The sequence below is a fragment of the Mus pahari genome, chromosome 15, assembly GCF_900095145.1.
Source record: "Mus pahari chromosome 15, PAHARI_EIJ_v1.1, whole genome shotgun sequence".
Taxonomy (NCBI): Eukaryota; Metazoa; Chordata; class Mammalia; order Rodentia; family Muridae; genus Mus; species Mus pahari.
The window spans coordinates 38,108,175-38,131,770 of record NC_034604.1 but is presented as its reverse complement, the minus strand read 5'-3'; the positions used below and the strand labels follow the sequence as shown (position 1 = coordinate 38,131,770).

The following is a 23,596-nucleotide window of genomic DNA, read 5'->3' as shown; positions in this document are numbered from 1 at the left end:
TTGAACAAGATGGTCCTAAAACCACATTTTGTTCATCTTGCATCTGACTTTCACTGCATGGTGAGGACAGCTTCGTAAAAGAACATTCTGAAACATTTCTGAGCTATATGTCTTTGTCACCCCAGCACCTCAGGAATCACACCCTTCCCCCATCCTCTGTGACCCACATCTCTGCCAGAAGCTGGACAATTCAGTTCTTACCTTCCCAAAACTTCCCCTCCCAATGGCTCGCAAAATTTCAAAGTGGTCAAAGTTGACTGTAAAGCAAAAGAATGAAGAAATATCCAGAGTTATTATTAACTACTTTTTAACAGTTAATTGAAGAAACAAGCATTGGGCTAAATTGAAGTACCTTGTCTAAACTAACACACCAAACTATGTTAAAGTACCAATTTATTCATAGAAAATGATTTATCAGCCACTAATCCCATGTAACCATAGAGTTTAAATAGTATTAAGAATGTGAAATGGGGCCTCATAAAACTACAAAGCTTTTGTAAGGCAAAAGACACTGTCAATAAGACAAAAAGTCCACCAAGAGATTGGGAAAGGATCTTTACCAATCCTAAATCAGATAGGGGACTAATACCCATTATATATGAAGAACTCAAGAAGATGGACTCCAGAAAACCAAATAACCCCATTAAAAAATGGGGCACAGAACTAAAGAAAGAATTCTCAACTGAGGAATATCGAATGGCTGAGAAACAACTCAAAAAATGTTCAACATCCTTAATCATCAGGGAAATGCAAATCAAAACAACCTTGAGATTCCACCTCACACCAGTCAGAATGGCTAAGATAAAAAATTCAGGTGACAGCAGATGCTGGCGAGGATGTGGAGAAAGAGGAACACTCCTCCATTGTTGGTGCGACTGCAAGCTTGTAAAACCACTCTGGAAATCAGTCTGGCGGTTCATCAGAAAATTGGACATAGTACTACCGGAGGATCCAACAATACCTCTCCTGGGCATATATCCAGAAGATGTTCCAACTGGTAATAAGAACACATGCTCCACTATGTTCATAGCAGCCTTATTTATAATAGCCAGAAGCTGGAAAGAACCACGATGTCCTTCAACAGAGGAATGGATACAGAAAATGTGGTACATTTACACAATGGAGTACTACTCAGCTATTAAAAACAATGAATTTATGAAATTCCTCGGCAAATGGATGGATCTGGAGGGTATCATCCTGAGTGAGGTAACCCAATCACAAAATAACTCACATGATATGCACTCTCTGATAAGTGGATATTAGCCCTGAAACCTAGAATACCCAAGATACAATTTGTAAAACACATGAAACTCAAGAAGAAGACCAAAATGTGGACACTTCGCCCCTTCTTAGAATTGGGAACAAAACTCCCATGGAAGGGGTTACAGAGACAAAGTTTGGAGCTGAGACGAAAGGATGGACCATCCAAAAACTGCCCCACCCAGGGGTCCATCCCATAATCAGCCACCAAACGCAGTCACTATTGCATACACCAGCAAGATTTTGCTGAAAGGAGCCTGATATAGCTGTCTCTTGTGAGGCTATGCTAGTGCCTGGCAAAAGTGGATGCTCACAATCAGCTATCGGATGGAACACAGGGCCCCCAATGGAGGAGCTAGAGAAAGTACCCAAGGAGTTGAAGAGGTCTGCAACCCTATAGTTGGAACAACAATATGAACTAACCAGCAACCCCAGAGCTCGTGTCTCTAGCTGCATATGTAGCAGAAGATGGCCTAGTCAGCCATCATTGTGGAGAGAGGCTCCTTGTTCTTGCAAACTTTATATGCCCCAGGACAGGGGCACACCAGAGCCAAGAAGGGGGAGTGGGTGGGTAGGGGAGCAGGGGGGCATGCTATAGTGGACTTGGGGGATAGCATTTAAAATGTAAATGAAGTAAATACCTAATAAAAATTCAAAAAAAGAGAATGTGTAAATACAATCTTTGAGAAGCCTGTAGTCTGGTGATATTGTTTTTTTTAAAAAGAGGTGTTTTGAGATACATGCTCATAGTGAATAATAAATAGAAACATGGGTGCTGAGTCCTGGGAAGGACAGAGGCAGCAGGTCTGTCTCTGAGAACACTGAACATGCTCCTCTTGGCATCTGCCTAGTGTCTGGGTTTGGTGGTTGTTTATGGGGTGGATCCCCAAGTGGGGCAGTTTCTGGATGGTCGTTCCTTCAGGCTTTGCTCAGAATTTTGTCTCTGTAACTCTCTCTATGGGTATTTTGTTCCAATATAGCTGTCTCCTGCGAGGCTCTGCCAGTGCCTGGCAAATACAGAAGTGGATGCTCACAGTCATCCATTGGATGGAGCACAAGGTCCCCAATGAAGGAGCCAGAGAAATACCCAGGGAGCTGAAGGGGAGTAAACTCCATAGAAGGAACATCAATATGAACTAACCCCTAGAGCTCCTTGGAACTATACCACCAATCAAAGAAAACACATGGTGGAACTTGTGGCTCTAGCTGTATATGTACCAGAGGGTGGCCTAGTCAGTCATCAATGGGAGGAGAGGCCCTTGGTCCTGCGAAGGCTCTATGCCCCAGTATAGGGGAATCCCAGGACCAAGAATGGGAGTGGGTGGGCTGGGGAGCAGGGGGAGGGGGAAATGGAAAGGGGATTTTCATAGAGGAAACTAGGAAAGGGGATAACATTTGAAATGTAAATAAAGAAAATATCTAAGAAAAAACAGAACACTGAACCTGGATTTGCCTATAGACCCTGGGGGAGCACATGACTTCCTGTGAAGCTGCTGTGCTTTCAACTTCTATTTCTGCTTGCTTATTTTGTCCCAACTTCACTCTCTTGGACCTAAATAATTTCAGTTTCCCCAAGTCATAAAATTTTACATCCAAAAGTTCGCAGCATTAGCTCATCTGCAACCTACAAGCAGGGATGTGTACAAGAGTCCGCTGAAGTGGGCTTTGCAGCCGAGATGATCTGTGCATGCTCTTTTGTGCCTACAGTGTCTCATGATGGAAAGAATTACCCAGTATAAGCACACATGGCCTTTCAGGTTCAAGCCCATGAAATAACTTCTCCTGAGAACAAAGTTCAGATATTCTCTGGCCAGTGGCAATGTTTGATTTCTTGCCCTGATGACCTTAAGAAACGTATTTCTTTGTTTTGAAATAAGGATTTTGACATGCAAATTCTAAATGAGAGATTCAAAGGACTTCCTAAGGAAATAGCATGAAACAATAGAAAGGATCTCTTATCTCTTTGGAAGAAAATTTGCATTCAGTTATTTATGGGGAAAGTATCAGGGTATAGTGCATAAATGCATATGAGGAATAAGATTTAAGGATTCAGTTCTCTTTCTAAAATGTGTACTCCAGGTATCCAACTCGGTTGGTCAGTCTTTCTTATGCACTGAGCATTCTGTCCAGCCTTCTCTCAACCCTTAAAGACCTATTTTCTGTCTTTATCGGCAACAATTAGTCCATTTGCTCATGAAGGGGAAAAGAGATTGTCAAGGCTTCCTGGAGGTCTCTGGGTTTTCTGAAGTTCAAACATTTTTATAATAGCTTCATCGTCACGTCTGAACCTCCTCTTTTCCTAGCACAACATCCACTTAATCGCATGAAATCATTTGCATTTTACAAATGGTCAGTCCTAGATTTGGACCCCAAATTGTAACACGATGTGATAGGAAAAACAGCCTCAGTTTCTCCATATACCCTCCTGTAAACATTGACTAGGTGAGAAAAGATCTTTCCCTAGAAGGCGTTCCTAAAGCTGTTGTATTCTTCAGGCTGATCACAATATGTGCCCCCAGGGCAGACTGCATGTGATTTCACTCACACTGCTATCTCTGAAGCCTTAGAATTTTACCCACTGAGGCAGGTGAAGCTATAACTCTCTGTGGTCCCCGTGGAGTCCAACATAGTGATTTACACAAGTTTGGCTCCCAGCAAATAAATCAAACTAACCCTCAAACAACCGAGTCTGATAAATACGAATAATGTGAACACTGGGTCATTTCAGGGAACAGTTTGCTGTTAGTGAAGTTCCATTAATAAGTTAAAAAATAGGTTTGACATCCATAAGAAACATTACCTTTTTATAAATAAAATAGAATAGAAAGTACCAGAAACTACTCAAGTGGGATATGAGTATAATAATATCACTTCTGAAATATTTATTTTACACACTTGGGTAAGTATGCAATTTTTGGTGTATGCCTTACCTTGAGCTGTCATGAAAATAATTAGCAAATTGCTAATTTTCTTTCAAATTACAAATTGACGTAGGCAAACTAATGACTCTTTACACTCAGAACACAAATCTCAGGAATACATTATTTACCATTGTCACGTTAAAGGAAATTAACCAGGATTTATTTGCAAGTCCAAGATGTTATATTGAGCAAATCCAGCCACTCACTATGACTTTTTCCTCTGGCAGCCTAGCCCAGGAGTCTTGCAGCATCTCTAATCTCTAATAAGCACACAGCAAGTACCTGGAAAGTATGATGTCTCTTTGTGACATTAATCTATTTCAGGAGCCATGTCTTTTTCTAAATCATTTTAAGCATTAAGCAAAAATAATAAATGATTACATGTCAGGATTCCTGATAACTCTATTGGCAAAACTGCCTAATTTAATGTACCTTTCCAAATGTCAGTTCTCAGAAGAGTCTAAGGGAAAAGAATCTTAAAGTTAGAAAACACATCTTATGTCTCACCAGTGAAAAGGAGAACAGACTCTACTCTCATGCCAGGCCACCTAAGGCCCCTCCTCCTTCCTGGAATATGGCTTGGGGAGAAAGACGGTGGCTGATCAGAAGTGATTGGGATGGCTGCAGAGATGGCTCAATGGTTAAGAGCATCTGCTGTTCTTCCAGAGGATCAGGTTTAATGCCCAGCACCCACATGGTGGCTCACAACCTTCTGTAACTCCAGGTGAAGGGGATCTGATGTCTTCATGGGTACCTCTATGGGTATCAGGCATGCACGTGGTACACAGATGTACATGCAGGCAAACACCCATGCACATTTTAAAATAAAGTGACAACAAAACAAGCTCTAATTCTACTCCTCCAGCACTCCAAGTCCTAAACAGCACAATCGCCAGGGAGTTGGAAAGCTAACATGAAAATACAACCAAGCCAATACCACAAATGGTACATGACACAATACCATAAGAGACAAACTCAGAATTGTAGTTTTATAGACATACAGTGATTGCCTTTCTGATTCTGGACCCAGACTCTTAACTGTCTTCCTCGTTTTCATAAAGTTTGTACACATCTACCCACTCCAACTGGAGTACCGGGAAGACCGACGTGGAACTTTCCCTTTCATTTAGAAATGTTTTTGGATCAAATTATGCTCCCCAAGTTTTTCTCTAAACAGAACCTTGCTGGCTTTAAGACACATTGCTGATAGTGTTATCAGTTCCTGTACATCTCTTACTCAACCCCCTTATCTCAACTTTTTGTGAAACTAATACTGTTGAAGGAAGAAAAGGGGACCACCCCCTTCCAGAATGTGAAAGAAAGCCCTGACATCAGGGCTTGGCAGAAGGACATTCTAGAAAGCGAAGCAATGCATCTTCTTCATTCTATTTTGAGATAACAATATTTGAAAACCTTGATTCCAGCCTTCGGAAGCAGCAAATCGTGAACATATGTGAGTCTATTGAGAACCAAGTCCCACAAACTGCTTATGTAAATCTTCCTATTGATGGTGGAACAAGGACACCAGCTGTGTGACCCTGGACAAGTTACTCAATCTTTCCAAATCACAATGTCCCATCTGTAAAATGGAGCTAATTAAACCCAACAGGCACGAAGCTTCCAAGATGAGACACTGTAAGCCAGAAGTGGAGTGTCTGGCTCACTGAAATCTGAAAATGACAATCGCTTTTAAAACTGCAATTATTCAATGGAAAGTGGCCCTTGTTTCCAAAGTTTCCATTCTGTTCCCACAATGCAACCACTGTTACAAATGCTAGGGTGTCCTTGAAGGGTTTTTCTCGTCATGTGTGGGTTCCTTTCTGGCAGAGGGACAGCACACTATCACTGGGACAGGAGTAAATTTTCTAGTAACTTCACCGTGTCTATCCATTCATACAACACCCTACTCGTTTTCCTTCCACTGTTTCAAAATACTGAAATCACCGATGAGTACTGAAAGGTGTATTAATTACATACTAACAATAATACTACCCCAGATATCCTTACTGGGCTTTTGTGTATGTTAGTATGCTTACTTTATGGGAAGAGAAATGCTAGCCAAATGTATGCTAGCTTTCTGATGCGAAGATATCATCAGTAGCCTTCCAAAGATACTGCACCAACTCCCCTTCATATCAGTCACTTACAGGAGTGTCTTAGCTAAGACTCCTATATCTATAATGAAAGACCATGACAAAAAGTAACTCGTGGAGGAATGGGTTTATTTCACTTATTCTTCTACATCACTGCTCATTATTGAAGGACATCAGGACAGAAATTCAAGGAAGCAGGAACCTGGAGTGGAAGCAGATGCAGAGGCCATGGAGAAGTGCTGTCTACTACTTTTCTCTCCTTGTCTTGATCAGCCTGCTTTCTTATAGAAGCAGGACCACCAGCCTAGGAATGGACACACCCACAATGGACTGGGCTGTCTCACATCAATCATTAATTTGAAAAAAAGTACACTATAGGCTTGCTCACAGAAAAATCTCATGTAGGCTTTTTCTCAGTTGAACCTCCCCTTTTCCGATGCCTATTCTGGGTCAAGTTGACATTAAATTAGTCAGAATGAGGAGGTAATTTTTAACTTGCCAACACAACTATATATAATTGCCGTGACATGATGAGATAAAAAAAAAAGTGAATGTATTGATGCACTTTATCTCTGTAATGAGTGAGGCTGGATGGATATATATATATATATATATATATATATATATATATATATTCATACTGCTTATTCACATATTTTGAATTTTGAATTCCTTGTTGGTCATTTTGACTTGCACGTGCTCTTACACTTATGTAAATTAATTCACTTTAAAATACCAGGTCAAATTTTCTTGGTTACCCATTTGAATTTATTTAAATAATGGAGGTCTTAAATTTTTATATTGTCAAATGTATCAATCTTTTTCTTTGGCCCTTCTGAGTTTGTTTTATTTCAAAGTTATTTTTAAAAGCATGCTTTTATATTTTAAATTTAAAGCTTTTTTAAAAAAATACAGAGATGTGCTTATAAGTAACCATTTTAAAAATAATTCACTTATTCTGGTTGGGAGGATGTGAGAATGTCACCATGTACATGTACCCTTCCAGTCCATGGGTCCAGGTTCTGTGCTCACTAAAGACAAAGTCAATTCAACATGAAAATCATAATTGCTCAGTGGTTCACGTCATCTCTCTAGCCTGTGAACTCCTTTATTTTTATTTTACTTCCCAGGAGAGCAAAAGGCCAAAGTATGCTAGAGGTCAGCAAAGACAATGCTCACTAACCTTCACTTATGCTCAATGAAGATACAGTTATTACTGGCAGCAGCTGTGAGCACTGCACTAGGCCCTGAGAAGGGTGTCTACCCGCTGGAACTCTCAGCCTTATGGCATGAGGAAGTCATTAATCATAGTCAATATCCAGCCCTATGCAAAGGATACCCATCGCTATTCTAAGCGTGTGCCATAATTATTCCAACATTCTGCCACTTCTACAGAACAGTGCTACTATAATTGCTATTCGTTTTTAAAGATGGGCCAACTGCAGCAGAGAAATTAAGTAATTTTCCCCAGGCCAGAGTAGCAAAGTACTAGAGGGAGGATTCAAGTGGACTCCACAGCTACCCTTCAGCCCCATTCTCTGCTGCCTTCCATTAAACATGTATCTATCTTTTCTTTGCATATGAAATTGAATAGGCCATAGAGTGTGCCAAGGCCTGACTTCCCACACCGTTTATATCTGTTCCCACTTTTCTTGAGTATTTGACATTTTGATGGGTGCCATCATGGAAGCCAAGTTGCTTAAACTACTTACAGTCACTCAGGACTGTCAATCATTCCATTCCACTTCCCTAGCTAGAAACCTGGTTTAGATGTTAGATGACAAATCAAGCCATTCTATTCTATATCCTTATACTGAGTTTCTTGACCTGGAAATGTATCTTTCCTCTCTCTCTGTCATTGATGTCCAGAAAATAAAAACAGAAGGAAAGGGTCCTCAGTTCAACAGAACAAACCAGGATATGGCATAGCACTGAAACGTTGGGCTTCATATTTAGAAAGGTCAAATTTTGCTTTTCATTCAGATACTTCCAATATTTTTTTCACTAATTCTAATTTTATTTATCTATTTGTTTTGTTTATTCAGAGTCTCATGTAACATAAGCTGGCATCCTTCTCAATGTGGTCTTGCATCCTGATCTTCCCAAGTACTGGGATGACAGGAATTTGCCACACCTACCCAAATGTTAACTTTTAAACTTAATACTAAATATGCTTCAAAGTAATGCTGATGTGAGTGTTCTAGAAAAGTCAGAGTGAAGCAAAGACCTTGAGCATCTCCAGGGAAATCCACTGAAGTCCCCTCAAGGGGCTGCTCTAAGTGTCCAGGTCCTTCTTACAGCTTTTGCTTGGTTTATTGCTATACAAAATTTCTGAGACTGGAGATGTATTAAGGGAAAAAAAATAACCCACAGTTTAGTTCACCTCATGATTCAGAGGCTGGGATGCTCTAGAGCAGGCTACATGGTTAGGCTTCTGTTGCATTATAACATGTCAGACAGGATCACGTGGCGAGACAAAGGATCTATGTGCCAGCTCCTATTGCCTCCTCTTCTTGAGCATATATCTCTTGAGCATGTCTTCTCTTCATTTTCCTATAAAGCTACCAGCCTTGTCATGTTGTCATCTTGATGACCTTATCCAGTCCCAAATATATCCTAAAAGCTCCACTCCAAATACTATCAACATGCTGATCTTGGTATTTAGTTTCCAACATGAAAATTAGGGACCCATTTGAACCACAACAATTGACGTATCAGAAAGAGTCCCAGGCAAAAGGATGCAAACTTGCGGTATCCCCTTTTTCTTCAGAGACATGAACAAAAATAGTTGTTGAGTCTCAGCAGGACACAGATGACAACCAAGAAACAATCCTAGGCAAGTCTAGCCTGGTGAGCCAAGGAATAACTTAGGGTTACATCAAGAAGCAGCTGCCACACAAAGGAAGCTGCATAAGTGTAGAGGACTCAGGAATGCTCAGTTTCTGGAGCTCCCTGAACAGGCTATGGGCAGCAACTAGTGGGGAGGGGGTCAGGGAAGTGTCTCTCTTTCTCCACTAATTATAAGTGCCTTATCTCCTTGGGGATGCTTGAGAGTCCAGAGTTTCTGATAGAACCTGCCTAGCACAAATCTGCATAGATTTATTTAAGAACATTATTCTATACAGTAAAACAGATAAGATTTCTAAGATGGGGAAAAAAGTTCTTCTTAGTTGAAAAGACTAAAAGTCTTCTAAGAAAAGCAATGTTTCACCTGGGCTTTCCAAGAAAAGGGGGGAGTTTAACCGCAGACAAAGCAAAGAAAGGCAGGAAGAATCCACTTACAAAGTGACCCAAATCCCTAGGAGAAGAAATCATTAAGGGACAAGTGACTAAACTGATTGCCTTAGATCTCTGTTTCCACCCTTATCCCATCCTTGAATCTCTAGCAAATTTATGGTTTTGCACATGACAAATTGATAAAATGTCTATGCTGCCTCCAGCATGCCGTGTCTTGGGTTATATCCATTATATTTGTACCTTTTAAAATATACATATGTGTGCATCATCCAGACATCTTTACAAATACTATTTTATATAATCCTTTCCCAAATACTGTGAAGTGGTAACGTTATTAGTGTTTTGTAGATGTATATGTCATATGCAGCTGTGATGGTTTGAATATGCTTGGCCCAGGAAGTGGCACTATTAGGAGGTGTGGCCTTGTTGGAGGAAGTGTGTCATTGTGGGCATGGGCTTTAAGATATTCATCCTAATTCCTTGGAAGCCAGTCTTCTCCTGTTTGCTTTCAGAATAAGATGCAGAACTCTCAGCTCCTATCCCATGCCTGCCTGGACATTGCCATGCTCCTGCCATGATAATGAACTGAACATCTGAACCTGTAAGCCAGCCCCAATGAAATGTTATCCTTCTAAGTATTACCTTGGTCATGGTGTCTCTTCACAGCAATGAAACCCTAACTAAGGCAACACCCCCAAAATTAAATCCCCCAATACTGGGGCTGAGACTTCAGTCCAATTTTATATGGATCCAAGCTCCATCGTTTCAACATTATAATGAGCCTGAGATCCAGAATACATTAGCACAGCTGTGGGGCTCAAAGTTTGGATTTTGGCTATGCTACTCTTTAGAGTTAACAATATTAAGCACAGTATTTAATGTCTCTCCATCTCACTTTTTTCCTCGGTAAGATTCTGATCACACATAGTCCAGCTTCTAAACTTATTATAAAGCCCAGGTAACATAAGCTATAGCCATCATGTGGACCAAGTTAAAAGACCCCTTGGGAACAGCAAGATGTCTCAGCAGGTAAAAGTACCTGCCACCAAACCTAACAACCTGAGTTCAATCTCTAGAACCCAGATGATGGAAGGAGAGAACCCACCCCTACAAGTTGTCCTCTGGCCTTGTGTGACATACATGCATATGTATGCATGAGCGAACACACACACAATAAAACGAGAACGTGTTATGACGTCCTCGTGAGGTGGATAGTAACAGAATTCTCCATGTGGATGTTTTCCTAGTACTATTGCCAGTTCATATTTCTTTGCAGATACTGAATTTTTATCTTAAAGCCTTGAGCTTTGCATTATATCCAAATAGTGTTGAGAGCTGCCATTTTTTTTTCTCCATCTACTTCATAAACACCAGCTCTCCTAAGAGAGACCCTCGGTGGGCCTCTACAGCAACGGAGGATAATTAACAGGAGAATCAGATGATAATTTCTTTGTCAGAGCTGCATGATCTTTGAACAGGAGTAAGTGTGTTTCACTATGGCAACAGAAAGGCACCAAAATTAAATCACAGCCTGCCAAACAGAGATAGAATCAGCCCATTTTCTTGTAAGAATGGACGCTGCATGGTCAGCTGAGGAACGAAGAATAGGTCCGGACAGATTTGAGATAGCACTTAAGAAGATAATTCTTCAGGTCCATTGTACAGTTCTGCCTGAATCCAATGAGTGTCTCATCTGCTGCGTTGCATCTCAAATGGAATCACTTAACAAGAAGCGCTTGCTTACTGCCTTTTAGGACAGTCACAGTAAGACAGGAAAGAAGCTGAAATCACGCCCCCAGAAGCCCACAGCTGTGCTGGAGAGTCAAATCAGCAAGCCTTCAGTGAGCATCTGGGTGCCTGGGACTCTGTAAGCACCGATAGGGAAAGGCAAGGCAAGATGGACTCAGTCATGTCCTCAGGAAACCTGTGCTCCCCAAGAGGAAGGAGGCAGAGATACACAAGAGTAGATTGAGCAGTCTGAAAAACACCTTGTTCGTTTTCATGATTTTATTTCTCTATAGCACATGTATCATTGAAATTCACTAACCTTTCTGGAAGGAGAAGATAGATGATTAATAAATGTATAGATAGATAAACAGATATAGATAGATAGATAGATAGATAGATAGATAGATAGATAGATAGATAGATAGATGGATAGGAGAGAATGATGATGAAAGGGCAATATGATTAACAGATGATAGATTGATAGGTAATATATGAAGAAAGATGATAGTGTCCGAGATATCATTAACTGTCAACTTGACATAACTTACTATCACCTGAAAAGAGTCTCAACTGAGTAATTACCTTTATCAACGCATATCTATTAGGGATTACCTTGATGATTAATTGATGTTGGAGGGCTCAGCCCATTGTTGGGGGTGCTGGACAGGAGATACTGAGCTGCATAAGCAAGCCAGTGAAGCACAAGCCCGTGAGCAAGGCAGCAAGCAGCATTCCTCCATGGTTTCTGCTTTAAATCGTGCCTCGACTTCCTTCAGGGATGGACTACGTAACCTACAAGCTATAAGAAGCCCTTTCCTTACCTAAACTGCTCTGTCATAGAAACTGAATGAAACTAGAACAGATAGATGATGGACAGACAGTCAGACAGAGGGACTGATGGACAGACTGATGGATGTACAGATGGACAGACCAAAAAAAAGCAGAAAGCATATAACAGCAGTCTGCTGTAAGTTCAGTTTGAGTGGTACTGTGGGCCTTCAGAAATGTAGGAAAACAGTAAAGCACGGTTGTTGAATTTCTTAGCTTTTCACTAGGATTTAACGCTTTGATAAAAGGTAAAAATGATTTGATTCAGCAAGGGTTGCAGTAGGTTTCTATAGCCCCTACTTACAAGATACTGTAAAAATATGTCTGGATTTTCTAAGCTTCCAATTTATTGTTTACAATGAAGTTTAATTTTTATTTAAAATGTTAAAGTTATAAAAAATACAATACAGCAGAAACATAAAATAAAACTATCAAAGAGAACTCTCACTCATGTTTTGATCTATTTATTTCTTTCCAGTTGTATTCTCTTTGTTTATTAAGTCTTTATACTCACTTGTACTTATAGAGTGCTTGAATAATCAAATATTTCTACAGGTTTTCTTCTGTAAAATATAAGTAATGGCACCCATTGTTCTCTCTCCTAGTCTTTCCCACACAGAAGCAGCTATTCTACATGGATAGGCCCCTTCAAATCTTAAAACAGTATACTATTAGTGTCCATTTTCTTTTCAGTGTTGCGAATTAGTTACTGGACTTCAAAGACAGTGGGTGTGGGGTAGCCTCATGTGCTCACTCTTGGGTTTAAACAGCACGCTCCCATCTTTCCAATATGTCTGTATCCACCTGCCTCATGTCAGCTACATCATAACCCTTACTTCCCTTCTTCCTACTGCATAAAGGCATGCCACATCAGTGTCATGCAGTAAACCAGGATTCCCCTGTTGTGATCCCCGGTTCCTATGGTGTAAGTCATCACTGCATGCTTATCATTTTCCCTGGAGGATTTAATTGTCTTGTCCACACATGTCCTTACTTGCCTGTGTGTTTTTTCCCTCTCTTCATTTCTAAACTTAGCTGTCTAATACCTATGTTTGAGTTCAGTGGCATCAGTCATGATGACATCTTTATAGAAGTTCCCCAAGAGTCCTTTGACCTGTTCCAGTCAGCTCATTTCCTTTGCTGGGTAGGTGTCCTCCTGAGCTGTCTGTCCTTCACCTGTACCCTAGGGCTGTCCTGTTTTTTTGAATAAACATATCCCACAGCATCTTTATAAGAAAAATAAAATTGTATACAGATACCATTTCAAAATGTTGTAAAGACGCATCTCATTTGCTCACTGATAATTTGGCTCTGTGTTTAATGTCACTATTGAATACTGCATTTTTCCTTCAGAACTTGAAAGCACTGTTCTCCTACTTTGACAACTTTTAATGTCATTACTAAGAAGTCAACCACTATTTTCATGACTAGTTCATTGGACCAAAATTTTTCTTCTCTAGAACCTAAACATATATTTCTGTCGACTATTTTCAAGTTTCACGATGACCTAGGCCTGTGATGCCAATTCCAGGATCATTTTTGTCAGTTACAGTATTGGCCCCCTCTTCGCTCTGCTCCAGCTTCCCCCCCCCCTGCTCTGTACTTTGTAGCTGCTGTTGTTCCATATTATTTCGAACCTTGATCTCACTCTGTAGCCCAGTTTGGCTCTGAACTCAGCACCCTCCTGTCTTAGCCCTTCATGCTCTGGAATTACACACTTGTATACCATTTCCTCACCTCAGAAACTTTAGAAACTACAATTCTTATTACGCTGCCCTTAAATGTTCTGAGATTTACTTTTTATTTCCTATCTCTGTTTTCTCATTGTTCTAACGAACTTCCCTAAATTTGTCTTCTTAATCATCTTTGAATTTTTCCATTTATGCTTAAAGATTCCCAAAAGTAGTTTTTACTTTCTGGCTATTCTACCTACCTTTTCTCCCTGTTGCTTTTAGATAATAGAGTTTCCCTTAAGTTGTTTTTCCTCTTTCTCCTTGTAACTTTGCTTGAGTTTCTACAGGTCATGTTAGACCCTTTTACAAGTGTCTGAAATTCTCATATGTAAATGTGTATCCCTAATGCCCCGTTTCAGTTTCTAATTGTCTGAGTGTGTACTTGTTCTTCTCTCAGAGTTTCAGATCCCTGCTCCTCACTTTAGTGTGGCTGATCATTTCCTCATAATGACTAATATGATTAAGAAGAGACTGCTTGAAAAGATACCTATGTTATGAGATCTGCTGTTATACGCACTGATCCCTCTCCCTTCTGATGGCAATCTTTGTTTCCAAGTTAGCCCTAAACCATCTAGATTGAAGGTCCCCTATACAACTTCTCTCCCATGAACATGAACTTCTACATATGAGTGCAAACTCATTCTTAAATTTGGCAATACAACATGGATGCCTTTGATGAGACCATGAATTGTTTCTCCAGATTAAAAAAGAAGAGAATTCACAGAACAAACTTAGCTTGTATGTCTTATTGAGGTCCTTGAAAAAATATTATTGATCCTGAGCTAAGAATCAGATCTCCTGTAAATAAATGATGCTCTTCTCTAAGACAGAATCCTAAAGTAAAACTGTAAACATAGGACTGTGTGCAGAGCTAATGACAACCTTATCTACTACCACATTGGAACCTTTAGTTTGTGGAACAATGTGCTAGCTATCTTGCATTATTTTATGTAATCTGCATTAATTTTTACTTAAAAAATCAGATAAAATACTCAAGGTCTTAGAGTTTGTGAGAGCTGAAATTTATAATCAAACTAATTGATTATAAATTTTGAGTTTCTCCTAAAGAGTTATGCCCTAACCCTTGACACGTGGATAATATGATCTTATTTGGTAATGATTTTCATAACAAATATGCTCAGCTCAATTTAGATGGTGTCATAATGAAATAGAGATGGCCCCAACCCAATATTAGCATCCTTCCCTGTAGAGAGAAAATTCCATACATATATAAACACAGTGTAAAGATAGTTGTATAAGGACACAGATATATTTGGAGTTACCCTGCCTCAAGACACAGAACTCTGGTCTACTAGACCCTTGGAGAGTCTGGGAGAAGCAAAACCAGAGAATGGAAAGGGAGTTTGACCTTGTCAACACCTTGATTGCCTACCTCTGTCTTACATGGACTTGAGACAATGGATTTCTCTTCTTATAAACCATCAGCTCTGTGATACATCAGTGTTAAGAAAATTTATGTAAAGAGTGACTCCAAAATCCAAGCTCTTTACTTTAGATAAGAGCATGTACTTCCGGTAACTCTCTCAAAATACAGGTAGAATGGCAAATGTTATGTGGCAGAAAGATATTGGCTAATAATAACTCCAGTAACAAATTCCTAGAGCATGCGGAGGAGCTAGAATTATTCATTTACTCTCAGAAAGCATTAGAGAGTTACTCAGCCATACTAAGATATTGATGGGAGCAAGGTATGTCGCTGGTACCAATTCTAGCCCTAAGAGGAGATTGTGTTTCTACTGTGTGTTTCCCTCACAATCTACTGACCACTGAAGTTTGCTGTATACAAGATATGCTGAATGAAATTAATATGGTATATCCATGTTAATATCTGGTCTTTAGAGTACCTACTCCTTCTGAATTAATAAAAAAATATCATGATGTACAGGCTGCAGGCTCAGGCACAGTCCTTACTCCAGCTATTAGCTCACTACAGGAATTTTTTCATGGACAATATCATCAAGGAATACAAGCATCATTTTTCATTCTCCTGTATGGGCACATGCAGTCCCCATATTAATTGCCTTGTACAGCTGAATTGTAAGAGTTTTCTTTGAGCAACATTGCTCCTAAAAACATACACCAAAGTTTAAAAAGAGAAACTCAATAAATACTTGTATACAAATGTCTATAGCAGTGTGATCGCAATAGTTTAAGTAAATAGCACAGGAGTCTACAGCAAAAAAAAAGTAAGCAAAGATGACTAATACCTCAGTAAAACAAAATATTATTTGACAACTGAAAATAATGAGATTCTGATGCACATTGTAGTAATGACCTGAGCAAAGTGATACCCTCATTCGTGGGTACAGAGGGAGGAAGAGTTACTAGGGGCATAAGGCAGAAGGACCTGAATGGTTGTTTAGTGCACATCCTGTTTCTCATTAGAAAGAAAAACGGTTCTAGAAATGTATGATGGTTCTTATCTCCTTGTACAAAACTCAAGTCTAAGTGGATCAAAGACCTCCACATAAAACCAGAGACACTGAAATTGATAGAGGAGAAAGTGGGGAAAAACCTCGAAGATATGGGCACAGGGAAAAAATTTCTCAACAGAACACCAATGGCTTGTGCTGTAAAATCAAGAATTGACAAATGGGACCTCATAAAATTGCAAAGCTTCTGTAAGGCAAAAGACACTGTCAACAAGACAAAAAGGCCACCAACAGATTGGGAAAGGATTTTTACCAATCCTAAATCTGATAGAGGACTAATATCCAATATATACAAAGAGCTCAAGAAGCTGGACTCCAGAACCTCAAAAAAAAACATTAAAAATGGGGTACAGAGCTAAATAAAGAATTCTCAACTGAGGAATATCGAATGGCTGAGAAACACCTGAAAAAATGTTCAACATCCTTAGCCATCAGGGAAATGCAAATCAAAATAACCCTGAGATTCCATCTCACACCAGTCAGAATGGCTAAGATTAAAAATTCACGTGACAGCAGATGCTGGCGAGGTTGTAGAGAAATAGGAACACTGGTGGGTTTGCAAGTTAGTACAACCACTCTGGAAATCAGTCTGGCGGTTCCTCAGAAAATTGGACATAGTACTACCGGAGGACCCAACAATACCTCTTCTGGGCATATACCCAGAAGATCTTCCAACTGGTAATAAGGACACATGCTCCACTATGTTCATAGCAGCCTTATTTATAATAGCCAGAAGCTGGAAAGAACCCAGATGTCCCTCAATAGAGGAATGGATACAGAAACTGTGGTACATTTACACAATGGAGTACTACTCAGCTATTAAAAACAATGAATTTATGAAATTCTTGGGCAAATGGATGTATCTGGAGGATATCATCCTTAGTGAGGTAACCCAATCACAAAAGAAGTCACTAGATATGCACTCACTGATAAGCGGATATTAGCCCAGAAACTTAGAATACCCAAGATACATTTTTCAAAACACAAGAAAACCAAGAAGGATGACCATCCTGTGAATACTTCATTCCTCCTTAGAGTAAGGAACAAAATACTCATGAAAGGATGCAGGTACAGAGACAAAATTTAGAGCTAAGATGAAAAGATGGACTATCCAGAGACTACCTCATCCGGGAATCCATCCCATCATCAGCCACCAAACCTAGATACTAATGCACATGCCAGCAAGATTCTGCTGAAGGTACCCTGATATAGTGGCCTCTTGTGAGGCTATCCCAGAGCCTGGCAAACACAGAAGTGGATGCTCACAGCCAGCTATTGGATGGAACACAGGGTCCCCAATGGAGGAGCTAGAGAAAATATCCAAGGAGCTGAAGGGGGCTGCTACCCTGTATGTGGAACAACAATATGAACTAACCAGTACCCCCTGAGCTCGAGTCTCTAGCTGCATATGTAGCAGAAGATGGCCTAATCAGCCATCATTGGGAAGAGAGGCCCCTTGGTCTTGTAAACTTTATATGACCCAGCACAAGGGACGACCTGGGCCAAGTAGTGGGAGTGGGTGGGTAGGGGAGCAGGGGTGGGGGGGGGTTATAGGGAACTTTCGCGATAGCATTTGAAATGTAAATAAAGAAAATAATAATAATAATAATAAATATGAAAAAAGTAAAAAAAATATGTACTTAGCATATCAAAATCATAATTTTATTCTGTTTGCTTTGGCTAAAATGCTTTAAAAAGGCTGGCATACTAGAATATTATTAAAAATAAAAGTAACATGAAAAAAAAAGAAATGCATGATGGTCATCGCGGTTATATAACATTGTAACTGTGCTTAATGCTTTTAAACTGTACATTTACACTGTTTAAAATGCTCAGTTAAATATAATATATATTTTCCACTGTAAAATAACTCACTTTTAACAAATGGTTAAAACAGCATCCATAAATTTTTAAAAGGTTGTTAATTGTATTTACTAAAATAGATTATTTATTTTTAAAATATTATGCATATTTATAATTATTCCTATATTAATAAGCCAAATAAACTTCTTTAAATACTGTTGTATTATATGTAAATGATTTAAATTCTCAACTATAGAGGATATTTATTCTTTCCTCCTGCAACAATTTTTTCAAGGTTAAAGATTTATTAAATTATAGCATTATAATATAAAAGATCCTATTTGGTTTTGGTACTTACATTTAAAACTATGTATATTTTAGGTATATTGAAATATATGTATGTTGTAGAATTTCATAGCCACTAAGTTATAGTTTCAACAACTCAAATTTTAAGTAAATGCAGTAAACTACAAACAATACTCGTGGAAGTAGGGTTCTAGAAGTATATAAATAACACCACGAATATATCATATGCCACTTATAAATGTATCCAGTCTTTACAAAGACTTGAATGCAATAATTTACTCAATAAGTCACAAACTCATTATTTAAAGGTATATACAAGAGACAGAATTGCCGGAGTTTTGTGAACTTTACACTCTAGGAAGAAGAGCACACAAGTCAAAAACAAGTAAATAAAACTATAAATTAAGGAATATCTAGGATAGTCAAGATGAAAGATACTGGGATAGAAAAGAAACGTGTGAAAATAAATGCCTCAAAAAATTGCCATGATGGTCTATAGGCTAAAATTAAGTTCTCCTCAGCAATTATGTTTTCTGAGCATTCTATAATTCATAAGCATTGCTTTTATAATCATCAACTTTCCTCTTAAGCCCATAGTTAGACATTTCCTAAGAATAGCCACCAAGAAGCCCCTATGCCTTTCAAGTTTCCCACAATAGTGGCGCATAAAGAATATGATGTCTGCAGTCTTCAGCAAAGTCCACGGGAGAGCAGGCCGGCAAACTGCAGTAAACAAGAACTTAAGACTAAGCCAGAAATTCCTTTTAATGCTGTAATCAGGCATTAATTTTAGAACAGTCATCCTTCTATTTTATACTCTAGGCATAAAATGAAGGTATCAAAGCAGCGTTTGAACTTTATAAAAACAAATACAGGTTATATCACAGGCATCATAAGCATTATGTTGGCCTAAAGCTATCTAAAGAAAATAATGACTATGTAAGAGAATACATGAAAAGAGCCACTGGAACAAGGCTTAGACTCAATGTGAGAAACAAAGGGTAAGTAGCCCCAGGAGCAGCTCCACTATTGGTCTGAGGGAAGAACCTCCAATCAGCAGTAATTTAGTCCACGAGGTCTGGCTGTGACTCACTGCAGACCTGAAGATGAACACGGCTCAGGAAATGAAACTAGTCATGCCAATTTGTGCGCAGGAGTCAGAGCACGTCGGAGACCGGTCCCCTTAAGTCAGTTCATTTAATTTTGTCACTTCTCTCTAGCTATGCATCCCAGGAAGATATATCTGTAACTGTATATGGGGGTTCAGGCTCTGCTGTAGACATCTGATTCCAGGTCAGTAGTTGAAACTTCCTGGGCCACAATGGATCCAGATTGGGCATGCTTAAATTGCAGGCTGTTCTGATGATAATATATGTTACGATTGTTGTCTGTCTCTACCAATCTATTTCTTATAGATTTTTTAATTTTTTTTTCTATTTACTCACCTTAGTATCTGGTTGTAGAATCAGGACTGGCTAAGAACAGAAAATAAGGGAAGCCACCAGATAAACTGTCATCATGGAGTAATGAACTATTACTATACCCTTTCTAGGGATGTCTTGGTGGCCCTCACACACCAGTCACCTTTGAATCAGTACCCAGACTCTCAGTATTATAGAATCTGGCAGAAATTTTGGTTCCCAGCAAGCAGCTAACCCCTATTCCTAACAGGAAAAGTAGAAAGATATGAGCCAAGGTGTCCATTCCCAGGAAAAAAAATCTGTTACCACATTCTCTTTTCTCTTCTTCTCTTATACACACAGTTCAAGAATAAATTTGGAAGACCTACGGAAAATCATAGCCCAAGGGTCATACTCAAAAATAATTATAGTATCTTGAGTGGCAGACCATGTGTGACCACCAAGATCTTATATTGTTGAAGCCAGCCCTGGTTCCCAGTCTTGTGACTTAACTCCTCCTCCCCTTTATATTTTCTCTGAAAAGGTTTATCTATCTATCTATCACTAAACTCAGCTTTGGCTGTTGTTTCATCCACTGCTTATTTGTAGATCAGATGCCTTCAAGCAGTCACGTACATTTGCTTCATCCACTTACTTACCTCCCACTTACCCCTATCCACTTGTCAGTACATGCTTCGCAATCCTATTGGCACGTTGTCAGGGACACCAGGTTCCTCTTTGTTTCCTTGCCTATAGGCATGTCCACCTGTTCATCCATACAGGGGCATCCAACAGAGACAACTTCTCCCTCTTTCTCTGAACATTTTTATTTCTTGAATTTTAGGACAAACATTGTTCATTCTGATCTGCCTGTTTCATCTCTTTCCTTAGTTGGATCTCTCTCCTCTGCCTCTCAGTTGGGGACTTCCTCCTTTCTGTCCCTGCCCTCCCTTAAGACTCACCAGTCTGTGAAGGATAAATTCCTGTGCCTCTATTTCTAGCCCAGATTTGCACTCATCACTAGACACTCAGTTCTAGTCTTCAAGTTGGGTCCTAGTTTGCCTCTGGTTCCTGCAATAAAACAATGACTTTAACCAGTTGGGAAGAAAGGTTTTATTTCATCTTATATTTCCAGGTAACTGACAATAATAGAGAGAAGTCAGAACAGGAGCTTAAGGCAGAAATGGAAACAGAATTGTTTATTGGTTTACTGTCAAGTTTGCTCAGTATTTCTGTTTGATATATATAAACACACACACACACACACACACACACACACACACACACACACACACACACATATATATATGTTCTATCTGCAGGTATGCCACTCGCCCAAGGTTGTCTCCACCTATCGTGAATCGGACCCTCCCATACTAGCCATTGACCAAGAAAATGTCCCCATAGACTTGCTTATAAAGCCAAGCTGATAAGGTTCCCTCTTTATAGGTGACTCTAGTTTGTGTCGGGTTGATAAAAACTAACCCATACCACTTGACAATACTAGTTTCAAAGAGAGTTCATGACTCTGCCTCTGTATGTGCTGAGCTCCTATTACCCACTCTTCTCAAGCAAAGAAGTGACACACTGGGTCCCCTATGTCCTGTCCATATTGCTCCCCATTCAAAACACCACTAGCTTCTCATTGTTTTATGGAGAAAATGGATGTTCTTTAAGCTTTCAAAAGTTTCCCTAAATTCCATCTCCAGTCACCATGGTGGTCCAGGCACTATGATATCATGCTTACATGATGAAAATGGTCCTCATAAAGCAGATCATTTTATATTATCTTCAAGTCAGTTCCTTAAGTGAATTCTTAACAGTTATACATAGATTTCTGATATAACTTTGAATTATATAGATTAGAAAACCTATTTAAAAAAGAAAACCTCCTACTTTTACCTTCCTTCCTCTCTCTCTCTCTCTCTCTCTCTCTCTCTCTCTGTCTCCCATATATATGCCACACACACACATTTTATACACACGCTCACATGCACAAGAAAACCTAGCACCAAATAGTATTTTTTTTTTACTTACCAAGAATAAGCACTGAAAACTATAATTCTGATAATTACAATGAAAATGAATACTATCTATTACTATGTACTTGACACCAGTCAAACACTTCACACTCCACAAAAACTACAGGAAGCAAACACCGTTATCTGCTTCCTTTTACATATGATAAAACAGGGCAGAGGCAAATCGCTTATCCAAGTTCTCATTACAAAAAAAAAAAAAACCAATTTCTGTTCTCACAACCTTCAAACGCTACAAGCACAACAACACGGACCAAAAGAGAATTAGTATTTTAATAGGGTTAGCTTGATGATAAACTTATGATCTTACACTAATATCCCCATTTTCCCACACCCAAATGAAACCTGGTCAGTTTGGCACTGATCCACAAAGAGCCTCTGGGAATAGTGGCTCCTGACAGCTTCGTACTAGTTATGGGCAAAGGCAAGCTCTCAGGCCCATTGCACATGACCCTCAAATGAAAAATGACTCCAGCACATCGTTGGTCCAGCAGCATCCCAGCCAAAAGTGGATGCAATGGTTAAGGCATTGGGAGTCTGGCAAGACTTTTAAAACCATAATGGAATTTCTCCAGAGATGTTGCCTCCGGAGCAAATGATGTCTGCTGTGCACACTGTCAGCCTTTCCTTTTATGAGACATAGTGCCCCAGGAAGTCTGGGATTTGCTGTGACCCATCACTGGTGCCAAGACCAAGCAAAGGACACTAAGTGTTTCATAAATTTATTTGGATGTTGAAGTTCATTGACACTCTAGAAGTCACCACAAAATAGGACAGTGAGGCAAGAAGAAGGATTAATGTTTCCAACTTTTGGGTGCCGTTCAATTAGTCCACATTCCTTTTTGGGAAGCAAATCCTTCTTTAGTCATACTTCAAGTGCAATACAGGTTATAATTATTAACTTGACTTATTTAGTGGAATTACACACTCTATGTATGTGTGTGTGAATATATGTATACAATATGTGTCTGTTTGTCTATCTATCTATCTATCTATCTATCTATCTATCTATCTATCTACCTACCTATTCTTCCCAACTTGCACATATTATCTTTACAACCACTCGATTATTGTTCAAAGTAATTGCACTAGATCTCAGGGGTTGACCTAAATGAGAGCTAGTGAAGACTGGATTATCAAAGAGCATATTTGGCCTCTTTGCCGCATCTCTTAAATGCAGAGGATTTGCTTGTGGACCTAGAAAGGTTCCCAGGGTGTTTACTAAATGAAATGAACCGAACTTAGCCCACCATCAATTTTCATACATTTCATGAACTAATAATTACTTTCGCATTTAACTGACTGGAAAAAAATCATACAACAGCATCTGATGACAGCTGAGAATATCTGGGAATTCAAATATCACTGTCTGAAAAGTTTTATTGGTAGTGTTTTTCATACTACTGATTAATGACAGAGTTGAAGCTGTCCATAATTCCTACAGATCATAAAATATTTATTATCTGGCCATTACATAAAAATTTCCAACCCTTGTGCTAAATTAGTCTCATAAACAAAATTAAGAACATAAAGATATGGATTCCTCAAATCAGAAACAAGCTTAATTGTATTTATTTTCCTGTGAACAGGTCTCTAGGGAGGAGTCAAAAATAGTTTTAAAAGGAAAAGTCAAGGCTGTGCTTGGTAGTTAAATTCCAAATCTATAACCCTGAGTTTCCCAGTCCTTGTGTACTATCTATATCACTTATATTGTTCACTGTCATGTCTCATAGGTATAGTATAGTATAGTAGTACTCCATCCCTGGCTTCTTACTGCTTATCTTTCTACATGAAA

At 39.2% G+C, this 23,596-nt stretch overlaps 1 protein-coding gene across 1 annotated transcript in view; it reads right to left on the bottom strand.

The window, feature by feature from the left end:
• Positions 1–23,596, bottom strand: part of Stk32a (serine/threonine kinase 32A) — a 119,516-nt gene that overhangs the window by 84,810 nt on the left and 11,110 nt on the right. Inside the window, exon 3 of the mRNA XM_021214821.1 lies at positions 202–257. Coding sequence (XP_021070480.1) covers positions 202–257 — 56 coding nt within the window. The remainder of the gene's footprint in view (positions 1–201; positions 258–23,596) is intronic.